The sequence below is a fragment of the Scardinius erythrophthalmus genome, assembly GCF_964197995.2.
Source record: "Scardinius erythrophthalmus genome assembly, chromosome: 19".
In the NCBI taxonomy this organism is placed as follows: domain Eukaryota; kingdom Metazoa; phylum Chordata; class Actinopteri; order Cypriniformes; family Leuciscidae; genus Scardinius; species Scardinius erythrophthalmus.
This window is the reverse complement of record NC_138239.1, coordinates 19,915,011-19,931,869: the sequence shown is the minus strand read 5'-3', so window position 1 is coordinate 19,931,869 and position 16,859 is coordinate 19,915,011. Positions and strand designations below refer to the sequence as shown.

General features: G+C 35.6%; 1 protein-coding gene across 2 annotated transcripts; it reads left to right on the top strand.

Annotated features, from left to right (window-relative positions):
* The first annotated feature begins 1,047 nt into the window (after positions 1-1,047).
* entpd6 (ectonucleoside triphosphate diphosphohydrolase 6) lies at positions 1,048-16,206 on the top strand. 2 transcript variants are annotated; one of them, XM_081393901.1, is made up of 14 exons: positions 1,048-1,201; positions 1,956-2,277; positions 3,883-3,959; positions 4,094-4,237; positions 5,585-5,660; positions 8,301-8,336; positions 9,132-9,220; positions 9,809-9,888; positions 12,407-12,471; positions 12,953-13,054; positions 14,020-14,160; positions 14,273-14,329; positions 14,881-14,996; positions 15,178-16,206. In XM_081393901.1, exons 2-14 carry the CDS (start codon positions 2,025-2,027, stop codon positions 15,268-15,270), a joined length of 1,329 nt encoding a protein of 442 aa, XP_081250027.1. In that variant the 5' UTR covers positions 1,048-1,201; positions 1,956-2,024; the 3' UTR covers positions 15,271-16,206. The 2 variants fall into 2 exon arrangements, with proteins under 2 accessions (XP_081250027.1, XP_081250028.1); XM_081393902.1 differs by having other exon boundaries at positions 12,956-13,054; positions 15,178-15,957.
* The last annotated feature ends 653 nt before the right edge of the window (positions 16,207-16,859 follow it).

Here is a 16,859-nt window from a genome sequence, read left to right as displayed (position 1 = left end):
AGATGTGCCACAGGTCATGTATAGCTGCCACAGCCTGGTAAACTTTAACAAAACTCACAGGGCCTCGGTGGAGAGACCAGCTGGTGCCATATTGAAAACAGCACAATGAAAGTGTAATTGGCTCTCTGGGTCTCAGGAGGTTAAGAGGGAAGCATTGAACAGCCGAAATGGGGCTTGAAAATGGCAATAGAACTTGTGCTGCAACTGTTGCTCTTATAACAAAAAACAAGCATATCTTTCAAGCAAAACATTTCATAAATAGAAGATTGACTGATGTCAATCATAAAAATATAGATGCATACTGTTCAAGATGAAGACAAAATGTATTTGGACTAATGCCATAATTTGTTTGCAGTCAGATGTCACTTGGTTTGATGTTTTGGAAATTCATATATTTTTAATGTGGTTTACGTGTCCAAATGCTTTTTTGGCCCACCCTATGTCTATATATGCCTACTTAACTTGATTCAGATGGAATCAGCTCAAATTAAATGAATTATCAAAAGATTCAAATTTTAGGCAAAACCATGTGGGAGTGAATTGTTTGGATACTGCTATTCAGAACCAATTACTTTCCTAGGGATTTACTTTCAGTCAATTCCATCATGTAATTTCCTTACCCAAAACGAATGGGCTCAATGGGAATCATACAGAAAAAAGTAGGCTATACAGGATAAGTAAACAATTTATTTGCTTACAATATAAACGGAAACTAAATAGGCTAATTAAAACGAACATTATGAATGTTTCCAGTAACATTATTAATGTTCGTTTTGGGCGTGCCATCATGAATAGACTATAGGGGGGGAAGCAAATTGGCCTAACATTTAAGCCGATTTAACAACTATATAACTATGGATTTGCCTAGCAAAGGGGTTTGAACGTAACAAAAAAATATCTGAGGAATGTTTGTTGTCTTTTCATAAACGGTAGGCTATTTATCATTATAACACTGCTTCAAACAAGTGTTACTGGTTTTGAGGGCGCGTCTGTCTTTTCTTTGGAACGCGTGACGTACGTGTTCGCTCCACGTCATCTCCACGTTGCAGGATTCTATATTACTGACGTAATCAAAACGAGACCAGAGGAGTTTGACAATTTTTCATAAGGAATAACATGTCAAAATCTCACCATGGCTATTCGTCGATACAGAAAACACGACTCGGATCCGAAGGAGTATGATCTTGCTACAGAGAACTAGGTATAACGATCTTAGAAACACGGATAATGACATTTTTGTCTTATAACTATGATGAGATTTATCTATCTGTTCTCAAATTATTCTTGAGACATTAAACAAAATTAAAATAAAGTACATGTGTTATATAAAGTTATTCTTTTAGATTAATATGCTCACCATGTTCCAAAAGTGTTGGTGCATCTCTTGTTGGTATTTTCCCACTCAATGTGTGTGCGTATTATTTTTGCCTATCGCGAATTATTGTTCAACATGACCGATACAAAACATGTTTCGAATATGTGTTATAAGTATTGACAAATCTAGAGTTCACTTAAATTAATTACCTAAATAACTCCATATATTAAACTGTCATCACAGTAAGAAAGTCTTACAATGCTGACAAAAATAACCATATTGTTCATATAACGCGTACATTAATTGCAGCAGATGTTTTGTTTTTCAGGTGTTGCTAGGTATTAGTAGTTATTCATTTACAAGTTGTGTGACGTCATAGTTGTGGCAGAAAATATAAGGACATCATTTGTTATATTTGAATTTATTTCATGTATTGTTTTGAGTGAGAACAGGTTAATACTGTATGTATTGGCTGTGTTAAATCTGTAAATCTTTGTTAGCTTCGTTAGTCATAGCTTCTCATTAACATTTAAACTAATGACTTTGTATTCACTTGGGTCGGTGATATTTCATACTTTATCTCACAGGAAATTTAAACTCCTTTTTTATATGATATTTTTTGGTGTTTTTTTTTCTGTAGGTAGTGGAGAATTGTTGAGCCTTCTGCATTGGTAAATTGACTCCACATCATGTACCTCTGTCTGCCATTATGAGGTTCCCAAAGTTAGCTTTCATCTTTATGTTTGTGGGATGCCTGGTGGTCTACCTCACCTACGTCAAACGCCATTATGATGACTCCAAGCCACCAGTACCTGACCAGCTGCCCCAATATAGGATGGATACCCATAAACATCCAACCTCATCTCAGGTGGTCAGTGAAAATTTCCAGTATGGTATTATGTTTGATGCTGGAAGCACTGGAACCAGGATTCATATCTTCAAATTTCAGATGGAGCCAAATGGTATGTTCAAATTTAAGAGGTATTTGAGTCCACTCAAATACTAATAATCGAAAAGATCAAATTAAGGGCATTAAGGCTCTCTAAAAGGGTCAAAGCAACACACTGCAAATAAGACCACATGACAAAAGCTTTTTCATAACAAAGACGTGAAAACAAAATCAGTCTTTAAATATTTATGTACATCAGACAAGAAAGCAGTGTTTTCGTCAATTGATACAAAGCTGAAATAAAATATAAATATTAAACTTAAATATAAATTAGAAATTTTGCTTTGGCAACTTACCAAAATTGATGTTAAAGTGCTAAAATTACAAAAACTGAAATAATAATACATTAAAGCTAGATTAAAAATGTTAATAAATACTAAAATAATTTTTAAATAATACTAAAATAACACTGTGGCAAACATATTTTGCACTAAAATACCATAGATACTAAAGTTATTGATAAAAGGTAAATGTCAAAGATATTACAATACATCTAATAAATATTAATTCATTTTAATGTTAATAAATTATGATTTTGTAGTAATGCCAAAAAATATGGCCATGGTGTTTTGTTGAAAATTATGGTTATTGTGGTAAAAAAATGTAAGGGCTTGTTAGATCACTGTAATTATTTATATAAAACCTAAACTCGTAACCTACTAGTACACTGAAATGCACACTTCCTAATTATTTATTTATTTTAAATCTACAACCTTACCACCAAAATACCATAGTGTTACTATAGTAAAACCAGGGGTATGTTGACTGTGTGGGTGTTATCCACAGATATTAGGTTTACTGCTTAGCGCAACCCTGATCGTCCAATGGCTTAGTTATTGCATCCCAATTCTGAGCTAAATCAGTTAAGTGCTGCTTTAGCCTTTATTGTTAAACCTATGATTGTCATATTATAATGGACATCAAGTAGTCTGCTATCAGGCACGCTCTCTCATGCACACACTTCCTAGCTAAGCCTGATGGATCAAAGGTCACACCGAAGAGTATGGTTAGATTTGATCAGTGGCTGAAACATTTGTTTATATCGTTTATTATGCAAACTTTGATATAAGCCATGTGGAACCCTACTACTGCAGTTAATCAGTGTTACAAATATCCTTTTATGAATTTTATTTCATATACTCTACTGTTCAAAAGTTTGGGGTTGGTGAAATGTTCACCGAGGCTGCATTTATTTGAATATGCACTAACATTGGTAAACATTATTACAATTTAAAATAACAGTTTTATATTTAATACATTTTCAAATGTAATTTATTCCTCTGATGGCACAGCTGAAGTTTCTGCAGCCATTACTCCAGTGTCACATGATCCTTCAGAAAACATTCTAATATGCTGATCTGCTGCTCAAGAAACTTATTATTATCAGTGTTAAAAAGTTTTTTTTGTAAATCATGATCGTTTTTTTTTTTCAGGCTTCTGAAAATGAATAGAAAGTGTGAAAGAACAACGTTAATTAGAATTTTGTTACTGCCACTTGATCAATTTAATGCATCCTTTCTGATTAAAGTATTCATTTCTTTAAAAAAAAACACAAATTTTAATGTGTAAATATATTTCACTGTTTTAAAAGCTAACATTTGTCTTTGTGTGTTAACAGAAGCTCCAAAATTAGCCCACGAGACATTTAGAGCTATAAAACCTGGACTGTCTGCATATGCTGATGACCCAGAAAAGGTAACCAGTAAAATGTGATCAAGTTTTATAGTTTTGAACCCTTCGCAAATGCCTTTGCAAAAGATTTGTCATAGTATCTTTTCCGTCTACAGTTTGATGGTCATATTAATGTAGCCAGTGCTGTTGTTTTACAGAGTAAGGAGGGGCTGTTGGGACTGTTAAAGGTTGCTAAAGACACGGTTCCTGAAACGTTATGGAGTTCTTCCCCTCTTATGCTCAGAGCCACGGCAGGGCTCAGACTGCTGCCTGGTGAGAAGGCCACCATCCTGCTGGACAAGGTCAGAGATCCATCAGTCACCAAACAGACTTTCACTGTATAGAGTGGTGCAGGGATGCCGTCAAAACCCAGAAGACCGATTCGCCAGTGGTTCCCACAAGATTTTCCTATGGGGTTTTTCAATTTATGAATAAAATAAGGTCTGTGGTAAACATAACTTGACGATACTTGAACATTTTGCTCTACTATGTAAATTTTGAAGCTGTTTTTTTTTTTTAAACAACATATGTTTCTAATATGTTTCTTTACGTTGTAGAACAAAACATTCAAGTATCGTCAAGTTATGTTTACCGGAGGCTAGTGTTGTCAAAAATATCAATACTTTGAGATCAATACAGTATCGATACTGAAATATCTGAAATGGTTCCAATACTTCTTTTCTGCAGTATCGATACACCGATGCCAGCTGCGCATTCTCTTTATCTTCTCTCCGACGGCGAATTGACACACAGCCGCCTCCTGTCACTCACTCATCTCATTCACTCCGATTGAATAGTGCTTGTATTAAGAGTCATTTTACTCGTTCCCACAGGTTTCGCGCTTTCACCAAAAGCACGCTCACCACTGATAACACTCTCGTAAAGTCGCCCTCAAACAGATCACGAGTACTAATTTGTCTTCTTTTTCGTGGCTTATTGTGATTAAATCAAATGGTCAACAGTAACACTATTGGTGTAACAGTATATTGGATCCATGCCTGACCTCTTAAAGTGACAGCAGTCTAATAAACCTGCTGCTGTCTCTCATGTTTATCAAAGAACAAAAGACAGAGAAAATCACTCGCTGATCTTGTTTTGTAACTTTAATTTAATTAATTTAAATAACATAGGATCTATATGCTGGTATATATGGAAGTTTTTTCCCGTGGTATCGAAAATGGTATCGAATATCAATATTTTTCATGGTATCGTATCGAAGTTGGAAATTCCAGTATATATCCAGTATATATAAATTTAAAAAATCAATTATAAAAACCCCTAGAAAAATCTCTATACCCTCTTTCAGCTAGTACGCAGGGCCTAGTGCTTTGAGGTAACTAAATGTATTCGGTTTCTATATCATAAAATTTCAGTTTCATTTACATTTGTTAATTTAGCAGATGTCTTTCTTTTGCAAAGCAGCTTATAAATGAGGAATACTTCAACACAATTTTAAGGAGACAGTGATATTAGACATGCAGTACAAAATTACTGTAAAGGGTGGAGTAAAAGTTTTGTTTTTTTAATACACTAGGCTAAAGGTTTAGTAAGGTTGTAGAGATGAGGGCTGTCTTCTGGCATTTCTTGTTCTTCAGCCTGTCATCTCAGTATTTCCTAACCATGCTAAACCTGAAATCTCTCTGCTGCAGGTGAGGGAGGTGTTTAGCGAATCCTTGTTCTTCTATAGACCGGACAGTGTGTCAATCATGGATGGCACAGACGAAGGTACCTTGTCAATTACTCCTTTGCCCTACTTAATAATGTCAGATTCGTAATAAACAAGAGTGTTCGTTTTCAAATTGTAAAAGAATATTCTACAACTTTTAAGCATTGTGTAGCCTACCATATATTGAAAGGAATAATCTATTGCAGTGTCAATTTTTAGTATCTAATTAATTTAACAATCAGATTATTTCAATAATTATTTAAATAGAAACAAATTCATAATAATAATAGATTCCTAAAGGCCCGTTCACATCAAGGACGATAACTATAAAGATAACGATAAAGATATAATTCTAAAAATCGTTCTCCATATTAAAAAATAACAGAGTTCACACCACAACTAAAACGATAAAGATATGAGGAACGATATCGTTGGGATCACTTTCAGAACGATTTTTTTCCAGCTGTCAAACGATAAAACACTGACAGCCAATCAGCATCCATTCTAGCAGGTCATCCATTTTCGCTACTTTGAAACCGCAGCGCGGGCGCGCGCGTGCTTAGAATAAAAGGACCGTTATCGGTTGTTGTTGACGCATATATAGTTATCTTTATCGTTATCTTTATAGTTATCGTGCTTGGAGTGAACGGGCCTTAACACTTTTATTTTGAGTCTAACGTAAAAAATCTAAACCAAACAACCTTAATGTACTTTTGTAGTCAAAAACGTGACTTTACAGTCTCGGCTAACAAATCAACTTAGTTTTGTTTGACAAGCTAATTTGAACATTTTAGGGTTATTTTTTTTAACATTAGGAAAACTGAGGAAGCACATCCTGAAAGTTCTAACTGATGACAAAAGTTCTCGTTTCTATGATTGTGAAGTTGCAGTGTTTTGCTGAGCTATGATCCATGCAGGAGTCTGTCCGTCTGGAATGTGAAACCGGCAGATGTTACTGGACATCTCCAGCTCGTCAAAAGCTTCTGGCCACTGCGGTCAAGCATTTGCGCTTCTGGCATAAAGATATAAATTGTAAATTGAAATTTTCTTCAGTAATGGCTTGAGCTGTGTGTGTATATTAACGATAGATAATGCGTATATATGGGACTTTAATCCAATCCTTTAAAATAGTTCACACAAGTAATAATGAGCCCAGAGGATAATGTCCCATGTGCACTATAATCTCAGCAAACAGATTAGCGGCCATTAATTTGCTAGGCAGTAAATTGCTTTTAAAGGAACTAAACTAGCATGGGCAAACAGTGTTGAGCAAAGGCCAGGTTAATACTGCTTTTTTGTTGATATACAAGTTGTCTTTGCTTAATGGGTAGCAATTTGTGTTTGAAATTTTGTCAAATTAATGCATAAACTCTGCAGGTCCCGTAACTGGATAATCTCAGTCTCATTATCAGCGTGAGTCTAAACTCTCCTGGACACACAAGCTTACCCAACCAGATTAGTCCATCACAGCAAATCATACAGACTTATTGTTAATGCTGTGCCAAAGTGGTATATGTGAGGGAACGGGATGGAGGGATGGAGTTTATAGAAACTAAGTGAGTTTGGTTATTTCTGAGAGCTAAAGCCCCTTACTTTGTTAAGAAGCAACCTACATTCAAAACAAACATACAGTTTATAAGAGTTTTAGCACAAAGATCCAATGATGCACTCACTCGCCGAAGTCTTTGTGATCTGGCCGGACCATGACTATATGTTAATGCTAAACTCTCTAAATGTATGGAATCCACCAGCATACAATGTACAGTACTGTTCAAAGGTTTTGGGTCAGTACTTGTTTGTTTTTCAGCATGGATACATTAACACATATTAGACTCATTAGACATATTAGACTATTTCAAATAAAGCTGTTCATCAAAGAAATAATAGCACAGTTTCCACAAAAATATTAAGCAGCACTGGTTTTCAACTGTATCAACATTGATAATAAGAAATGTTTCTTAAAAGCCTAGTTCATCCAAAAATGTTAAATTCTGTCATCATTTACTCACCCTCAAGTTGTGCTAAACCTCTATGAGTGTCTTTTTCTCTGTTGAACACAGAACAACCAGACAGTTGGTAAACAAACAGTTTACAGACATTAGCCATAGTATTTTTTTCTCCCTACTAAGGCTCAATGGCTACTGCCAACTGTCTAGTTACTAACATTCTTCAAAATATCTTCTTTTTAGTTCAACAGAAGAATGAATCACATACTGGTTTGGAACAACTTGAGGGAGTAAATTATGGCAGAATTTAAATTTTCGGGTGAGGTATCCCTTTTAGCACCAAATCACCATATTAGAATGATTTCTGAAGGATCATGTTACGTTAAAGACTGGAGTAATAAAGCTGAAAATTCAGATCTTGTTAAATAACAACTGCTCGTTTCTGATGTTGGGATCTGTCGGATGGATCTGCATACCTGCAGGTTCTACGCACAGCCAGGAGTTTATTCTTATTCTCTTTATTCCACAGTTTATTCTTAGAAGTAGCTCTCTTTTGTGTTAAGAATAATGATCCATCATTCTCTGTATTATATCACTGCGACTGGTCCGGCCATAAATGTGTAAGTGTGGGTAATAAATGATTAATGTATTTTTCTGCCTGAAATGTTTTTTGCAGCCTAGCTTTAGTACGACTGTGAGAAAGTAGTATTTTTGTATTGGGCTAATAATTAATGCACATTTGTATTTACACAGGCATGTCAGCTTGGATTACCATAAACTTTTTAATAGGTAAGCAATTTTAGTAGTCATGTTATACTGTATGTCACGCCAATTTAAAGGGATAGTTCACTTTGAAATAAAATTTTGGTATGTTTTAGCTTACCTCAAGGGCATCCAAGATGTAGATGTCTTTTTCCGCAGTAATTTCAATTTTGATATATTTAGGTCAAACCGTTCTTGTATGACAGTCATATCATGCAGGTCTATGGTCACCCCCTCAAAGAGCATGCACAGAGTCCAAATTAAAACAATTCTCCATCGTAAATACACACGAAATGAGCGGTTTGTGACCTCAGATCACTTGGACGTGACTGTGTTACAAGAGGTAAAAACTATATAAATACTGTTCGTTTTCTCACACAAACCGCTCATTTCGTGTCTTAGGCCATCAATGTGTACTTACGATGGAGAATTGTTTTAATTTGGACTCTGTGCATGCTCTTTGAGGGGGTGACCATAGACCTGCATGATATGACTGTCAGACAAGAACAGTTTGACCTAAAAATATACAAATTGAAACTACTGTGGGAAAAAAGACACCTACATCTTGGATGCCCTTGAGGTAAGCTAAAATATACCAAAATTTAATTTCAAAGTGAACTATCCCTTTAATCAATGAACATCAACAGATCAATAACAAAGATTAATCTGGACACAAATATATGATTATTTTATACCTTTCAACAGTCACCCTGCCCACATGCAAACTTTTTTCTTTTGTTTTCTTCTTTACTTTTACTTGAAAATGTTTGGTTTGTTCTTTAGAATGATTAGTCAGTGTTTTAAAAAGTCTCTCCTTCACAGGTAGTCTTCATGGCACTGAGACTCCTACAGTAGGCATGCTGGATTTAGGAGGAGGCTCGACCCAGATCACCTTTGCTCTACAGGATGAAGTGAGCCGTGTACATGCATATACTGTGTATATATATATATATATATATATATATATATACACAAATATCTGTAGACCCATGTTAATGAAGTCATGTCTCTCTTAACAAACTACCGTGATGTTCTCCCGTCCCATGCATTAATCCGCAAATGTCCTGTTAATCCCATAGGCCTTGTAAATGAAGGTTGTTGTACATTGGACGGAGAGAGTTAGAGAGATTCTTTCTCTTGAACTAGGTCAGGTCCTGTACAGGCGGTTTGGATTGAGGACCAATTTATTATGTCATTACACAGTTTCTCCGAGAGCTCTAGTTCCAAACATGAGCTCAGAGAGGAACTGCTCTACAGATTGCAGCTTACTTGAAGTTGCTGACAGATGTTGTGTTATAGTCTGGACTTAAAACTGCTACACTAGGCAGTTGCTGACTAATGTTGTTTTAAAAAAGTATACTGGACAAAAAAATGCAATGATGAGACTAGTACAAACTAGAATTGTAACATTTGTCATTCTACCAGATTCCTGCTTAAGAAGATAGGAATGCTACCTTTATACATCAATATTTGCTTGTTTGTGTTTCGTTCCTGTACAGAAAACCATCCAGACCTCACCCATTGATTATGTGACATCGTTTCAGATGTTCAACATCAGTCACGCCCTCTACTCACACAGGTAAAGTGGGCAGGGCATAAGTTAAAGTGGTAAAGAATGTAGCGAATAAAGCAATATATTATGCTGTTGAATTCTGTAGAAGAGATCCTTCTGTAAAATCTTTTAACACGTGTAAAAAAATAATAATGTCATTTTCTTTTTTCTTTTTTTACATGTACACATTCTCACTGAGCAATCTGAGAAAAAAATATTATTTCTGGCTCATACCCATAAATGTCAAATTTTAAAATGATATACTATTTTGTAAAAATAAATAAAACATGAAAGATTAACGACAGAAATCAACTATTTTAAATGCTGCGAGTAAAGTTTAGGCATCACAACATTATAACGCACAGCGTGAAAAATTGATATCCATTTTTAGATTGGTTGAAGATTACTTTTTTTTTTTTTACAATAAGTTGTTAAACTGTTTTTAATGATTTTTAGAGGATGGTAATATTAAATGTAAAAATATAGAAAATGAGCACAAACAATTAAATATCCAATATCCTCATGCAAGTCTTTAGTACATCCATTTTAAGTTATAGTGATAGTTTCAGCACATTACTGTTTAAAGGGGTCCTATTCTGCACTTTTACGAAGTCTTGAATTTGTTTTTGGGGTGTACTAGAGTATGCTTTCATGCTTGATTGTTTAAATAATGCATTATTTTTCACATATTTTACCTTATTGGCTAAAACACGCCAATTTCGATGAAGGCCCTCCTTTCGAAATACCAAATGTGCTGTGATTGGTTAGCTTTCCCAGCGTTTTGTGATTGGCACCATTTAGCACGTTTGGGAAATGTCCCTCCCCTTCATAACTGCGAGTTCTTCTCTAGTGTAAAACTGAATAAGGATGGCGTCAATTTCAAACCAATCTGAGCCCGATTCAGACCCTGACAATGTTAACAAGAGGATTGTGCAGAACTGATTTCATGGACAGATTTCATAGGATGTTTCAGAGTGGTATGTTTTTAGTAATTTTCTTATATATTATAGATACGATGTTATGTACCATTTAATCGTGATATTTGTCAGAAAACTAAGCTAATACAAACAGTAATCGATCACAAAAACATGGTTAATTTTCCTATGGAGCGGTAAACCGTCCTACAAAAGCGAGAGTTTACCAAAGCAACAGAAAACAAGCTGTTCAGCATAAAATGTGCAGTGCACCGATAAACGTTGGGATTATAATGTTCAGGAACAGTTTTTAAAATACATTTTAACAACCAGCCTTAGGAAGGCCAAACAAATGAGTTTTGGAAACGGGGTGGAAAAAAACATTGCCTTTGTGACAACACAGTCGTCTCTAATGCAGCTCAACCAGGACTCGTCCCCCTTTTTGCGTATTCCGTGGGCGGGGATTATTTAAATGTGTAACATTATGACTTCATAAGATCTGGAAAAATTGTGTTGCAGTCCAAACGAGCCGTTCGTTGTATCTTTCTTTACAGTGGACTTTGAGCTTTGCAACCTTGCAGATATTTGTTATGCTCAAACAGCAACATTACACACTAACTAAAGTTGAAAAAATGGAAAAGCATAATAGGACCCCTTTAAAAGCTTTAGCTTTTCAGTCCAACAGTGATGTTACGTGACTTGCAGTCTTCTAGAACCAGGATCAAAGCTCTGCCCGATGTTTGACACCACCACCCGTTGGTTGCTGTGCTTGGTCAGGGTTGTCCAGGGCTTTCTAGGTTATGTTAGCTCAATGATTAGTGCATGGCAAGTGTTTATGAGGCAGTGTGCGTTTGCCTCGCCTCGCTCTCCTGATTAGAGTGTAATCACACAAGCCTCCAATTACAATCCCATCGTGGGACTCATCTCCAGATTACTAGAATTACTAGTTATTCACTGCAGGAGATTTGACGCAACAAACCCTCCAGCAGAGGCCAACCAAACAGACTCTTTACTCATTGATTTTTAAAGGGCAAGATAGTGTTGGATGAGGAATCACTTATGGTGTATGACTCTTGCTCCAAAGTATGCAATCTCATTTCTCATACTTTCATATGAAATGCTGAAATATTTGTGATTTATAGTTAAATGTTATAAAATGCTTATATATACGTTACCGTTCAAAAGTTTAGGGTCAGTAAGACTTTTCAAATGCTTTTGAAAGAAGCCTCTGTTTGCCAGAGCTGCATTTATTTGACCAAAATACGGTAAAAACAGTAATATTGTGAAATATTATTACTATTTAAAATAACAGTTTTCTATTTTAATATATTTTAAGATGTAATGTATTCCTGTGATGCAAAGCTGAATTTTCAGCATCATTCATCCAGTCTTCAGTGTCACATGATCCTTCAGAAATCATTCTAATATGCTGATTTTCTGCTCAAGAAACGTTTCTTATTATTATCAATGTTGCTTTAGTGTTTTTGTGGAAGCTATGATACATTTGTTCTGGATTCTTTGATGAATAGAAAGTTTTTATTTAAAACCCTACATTTTTGATCAGTAGTGTATTTGTATTTTTTTGTATCTTGTATATTCATCCCTTTAATGTCTCTGGTCTTTCTCTGCAGTTACCTTGGCCTGGGCTTGATGTCAGCCAGACTTGCTGTGTTGGGAGGGTTTGAAGGACAGCCTTGTATGTGGTCTACAATCTCTCTTCATCTCTTGCTTTTAAAGACCTCATTCACTAGATAAATAAGCCATTATCTAATCTCTTAATAACGCACTGAAGATTAATTCCTTGGTGGCCAGCTGTTGCACTGATTCAGTTGAGGCCAAAGAGAGAAACTGCCATCAGTGCAATAGCTTCTACATGCAGTTTACTGCTGAGATTTACATTTAGTACACTACAGATGTAATCAGATTTCTTTGTTTATAGTTTTGTCCGTTGTATGAGTGTATCCCGCTTCTCTCAGAGTGGGTTTTAAGGTTATTATGAGCAAGACATGCATGTATTTGTGTAAACGTGCTTTTATGTTTGGCCACCAGGTGGCACTGCAGAACTCATGTTTGGATTTGTCTTCCTCAGCAGTGTCACAGTTACTCCACATAGTGGCAGTAAAAACGCTAATATGCATAAATAAATCATTCTTCCTCTTCTTTTTCTTCTTCTTCAGTAGCAGGACCCCAAGAGCTGATTAGTCCATGTCTAGCCTCAGATTACTCTGGACAGTGGGAGCATGCTGAAGTACTCTATACTGTGAAAGGCCAGAAAGCAGGTATGAAATATGTTGTCTGTATGGGTTAGGTTTTTGTATTTATTTAACCTTTAAAGTCCCCCTGTAATCAATAATTTATCCCTTAAACTCATCTTTTATCACTGCCCCGTCTCCACTATGGTCTCCACTCAGTCGAGCTCAGAATACCTGGTCCTCTCTGTCAACTTTACTGTAGTTAACGCTACACAATGGCAAGTGGAAATACTGGTTTCAGCCATAATATATTTGAACCAGAAACTGATTCAGAAGAAAAGGTGGAAGAGTGAATTATAGGGTTGTCTACAAGTCGATGTATACGAATGGTAATGCGTTTATGTATCACCGTCTACAATGTCAGACACAAAACAGTAATTAATATGATTAGCCTTTTGCTTGACTACGTTATCAAACAGCTAATAATGTGTCGCTTATGTTACACAATTGCTTTCTAAAAATCAGTATCCTAAGAAAAGATTTAAACAACTTAGAAGGTCAGTGGAGAAAGGCATATAGTTCATCATAACATCATAATATAAATATAAATCTACCCGATTTTTCAAATCAACAAAAAATCTAGCAGGATAACCTGGCTTCTCTTGAGACTCCCCTGCTTCAGAGCATAGTAATGATGATATGCTAAAGCCCACCGGCATGTTGACGTGATTGGTTACAAGGTAGTTTGTGACGTAAGAAACACCAGCGATTTTAAACCGTGTTTTTGAGACTGACTTTGTTTCACTGCAGTTTTAAAGAAAAAATACTCTGCAATTGGTGTTGAATTTGCACATGGTTTGTGTTAAAGCATATAAAAACACCACATAGACATATAAACAACATTAAAAACTGTGTTTAATTACTCCCCAGAATTTTATCATTTATAAGATCTTATAAAAATGTATATATAATGTGGATGTGTGTAACATATATAATAAACAGAGTGAACCTGAGTGTGTTTTATTTGAATCACTGTATGTGCTCTGTTCCAGGGGAGCCCATCTATGAGTCTTGCCTTAAAAAAGTGGAAAAGATGATCTACAAACGGGTGAGAAAAACAGAGGAAGTAAAAGACATAGACTTCTACGCATTCTCTTACTACTACGACAGGGCAGTGGATCTGGGCCTCATTGGTGAGAGATTAGTTTGATTGCTGTCATTTGATCTGATTCAAACATTGTCTCTTTTTTCTAAGATTTAAGAGTAGCAAATGAGTCATATACAAATAGTTTGTCTCTGTCTCAGATGAAAGCAAAGGGGGAACTGTCAGAGTCAGTGATTACATTGAAGGAGCCAAAAAAGGTAAGTGTTTGGATATGGTTGTATTAGTCTGATTACATTTGTGCAAGTAACTCTTAATTAAATGCACTACCATTCAAAAGTCTGGGATCAGTTTTTTTTTTTTTTTTTTTAAGTTATTCAGCAAGATGCATAAATTGATCAAAAAGGGACAAAAGATTCCAAATAAATGCTGTTCTTTTGAATTTCCTATTCATCAAAAAATCCGGAAAAAATGCATCTCTGTTTCCACAAAAATATTTTTCAAAAAACAATGAAGACTGCAGTAATGGCTCCTGAAAATCACTTTGCCATCACTGGAATAAATTACATTTTAAAATATATTAAAATAGAAAACTTAATTGTAATAATATTTCACGATATTACTGTTTTTCACTCTATTTTTGATCAAATAAATGTAGCTTTGGTGAGAGCTAAAAAATCTTACCAATTTATTGTGGCAGGTATAAGTTATCAGGATGTCATTATTGCTGTAATATATTAGATTTAAAAAAATTCACTTAGTTTACCTTAACTCAACAAAAAATTCATCCATTCTCTTCTTTGTGGTGCAGTGTGCAATAACATGTCAGCCGGAGGAATAAATGAGACTCCGTTCCTCTGTTTGGATCTGACCTACATCTCTGTACTACTTCAGGAGCTTGACTTCTCGCCTGATAAAGAGCTGAAGGTGTGCTACTCTTGATTTATGATTCCTGACTGTGTGGTGACTTTTGTACACAGATTGCAACACAAATAATTGGTCAACTACAGCAGTGTGTGATTTATCTGTAATATTTTGAAGAACAAATGCCATGACTCATGGGCGAACTGTGATTTTCTTTAACCGTATCATTCTGTTTAAATTTCAGCTGGCAAGACAAATAAATAATGTGGAGACTAGCTGGGCCCTCGGCGCCACTTTCCAGTGCATAGAGTCACTCCGTAAGCACGGAACGTGCTGAAAACACAGACACTCACAACGTTGTAACGCTCCACAACCCAGTAAAGCACTGACTGGTTTTAATTCTCTGGGAAAAAATATCTACATTGATTGTATTTGCCATTTTGTCATTGAACGTATTGAAAATGTGAGTTTTTATACATACCTCTGAATTTATGAATGTTTCTTATTAGGATGTTAAGCTGTGTGTGAGGGTAAAATGTATGTACTGGTCTGGGTGTTTACAGCATGTCAGAATCATATCAGTCGGGGTTAACTATACATAACTGATGAAGTGTACAAGTTGAAGTTATTTCATTTGTATCTTGTTTAATTATTTTTGTAGCTTTTAGATCGGTTTAATATATTCCATATGTTCAAACAAATCATATACTTCTTATTAAATATCTACTCTCAGAGGGAGGAAAAAAAAATTCTGTTGGTAAGAGCTGTTGCAGTCATGTCCATGTATTTTTTTCAGATATTTATTAACTTGCTGTTTGATGAGGCCATGTTCTTTACTATTAAATGTATTAAATATGTTTATATGAAATGCCATAAAAAATAACCTGAGTCTGTTGAAAACTTTGCTTCCAGTATTGAGAAAGTGCAATTACACAAAGTTCACAAGAAGGTCATAGAATGAGACAGCAGGATGTGGTCTGGCTTGTGTTTGCTCCAGTCACGTCCTTCAACTGTACAAACTTGCTGCTGTTTGTTCTTGGCACCAGCAGGTGTCGCAACACTATAAGCCTGAGGGCTTGGGCAGTCCGAATGTCACCATATATTACTCAGGTTTACTCATAGAATGTTGTATTGAGGTTTTTAGAAAGGGGACTTCGTTTTCTAACCTGTATAGCATTTACAAAATATGAGTTTCCTTGTCTGTGAACATAACTTGCCTATCTTTGGGAGCAAATGATGGGTATCGACAGACAGTGGAAGCCATTGACCATATGAAAACGGTATGAAAATACAGTTTCATGTGCCTGAGAGCACAGCGACTTGGATTCCTGTCTGAACTCCATAAATCGTCGATTCTCAAACTTGTGTCCGGGGATCCCAAGGAGCCCACAAATGAGTGCCGGGGGTCTGTGGAATAGTTTAAAACATGAATAAGATTAAACTAAATATATAAATTGATTTAAATAAAGAATACGTCTACAATAATGCAACATAATAGAAACAATTGATGCCTTTTCGATTTTAATTCTAGGATGGAAGGAGGCCTTTGCACTAGGATGATCATATCTGGGACAAGTTAAGAGGTATAATAATTATAAATGTTTGGAAATAGTTCTAGATCAAGAAATGTCCGTCACGCTACTCTCATTGCAAGTCAACTACAGTAGGCCTACCCACACTGACTTACAATCAGACTTCACTTCTAAATCCGACTCCTCCCATTTCGAAATGTTTTCTATTGGGTGCTTCAAGGCTCCATATACGGCCAGATTGTGGATCGAAATCAATCCGGAACTGTATCAATTAGTAAAAAGTATACCTATAATAATGGAAACTCGGCTCGTTTGAAACGCAAGGATATGGGCAAGTCTACATAAGTCATCTTTACTGCGACCTGAAAAGGCAATGGTGTTACAAAATGTTATA

Bases quoted from the DNA above. Each gene is read 5' to 3' on its own strand.
- entpd6 (XM_081393901.1), top strand. From the start codon at position 2,025: ATGAGGTTCCCAAAGTTAGCTTTCATCTTTATGTTTGTGGGATGCCTG. The intron at 3,960-4,093 runs GTAACCAGTAAA...GTTGTTTTACAG, and splicing joins ATGCTGATGACCCAGAAAAG to AGTAAGGAGGGGCTGTTGGG. The intron at 9,889-12,406 runs GTAAAGTGGGCA...CTTTCTCTGCAG, and splicing joins CACGCCCTCTACTCACACAG to TTACCTTGGCCTGGGCTTGA.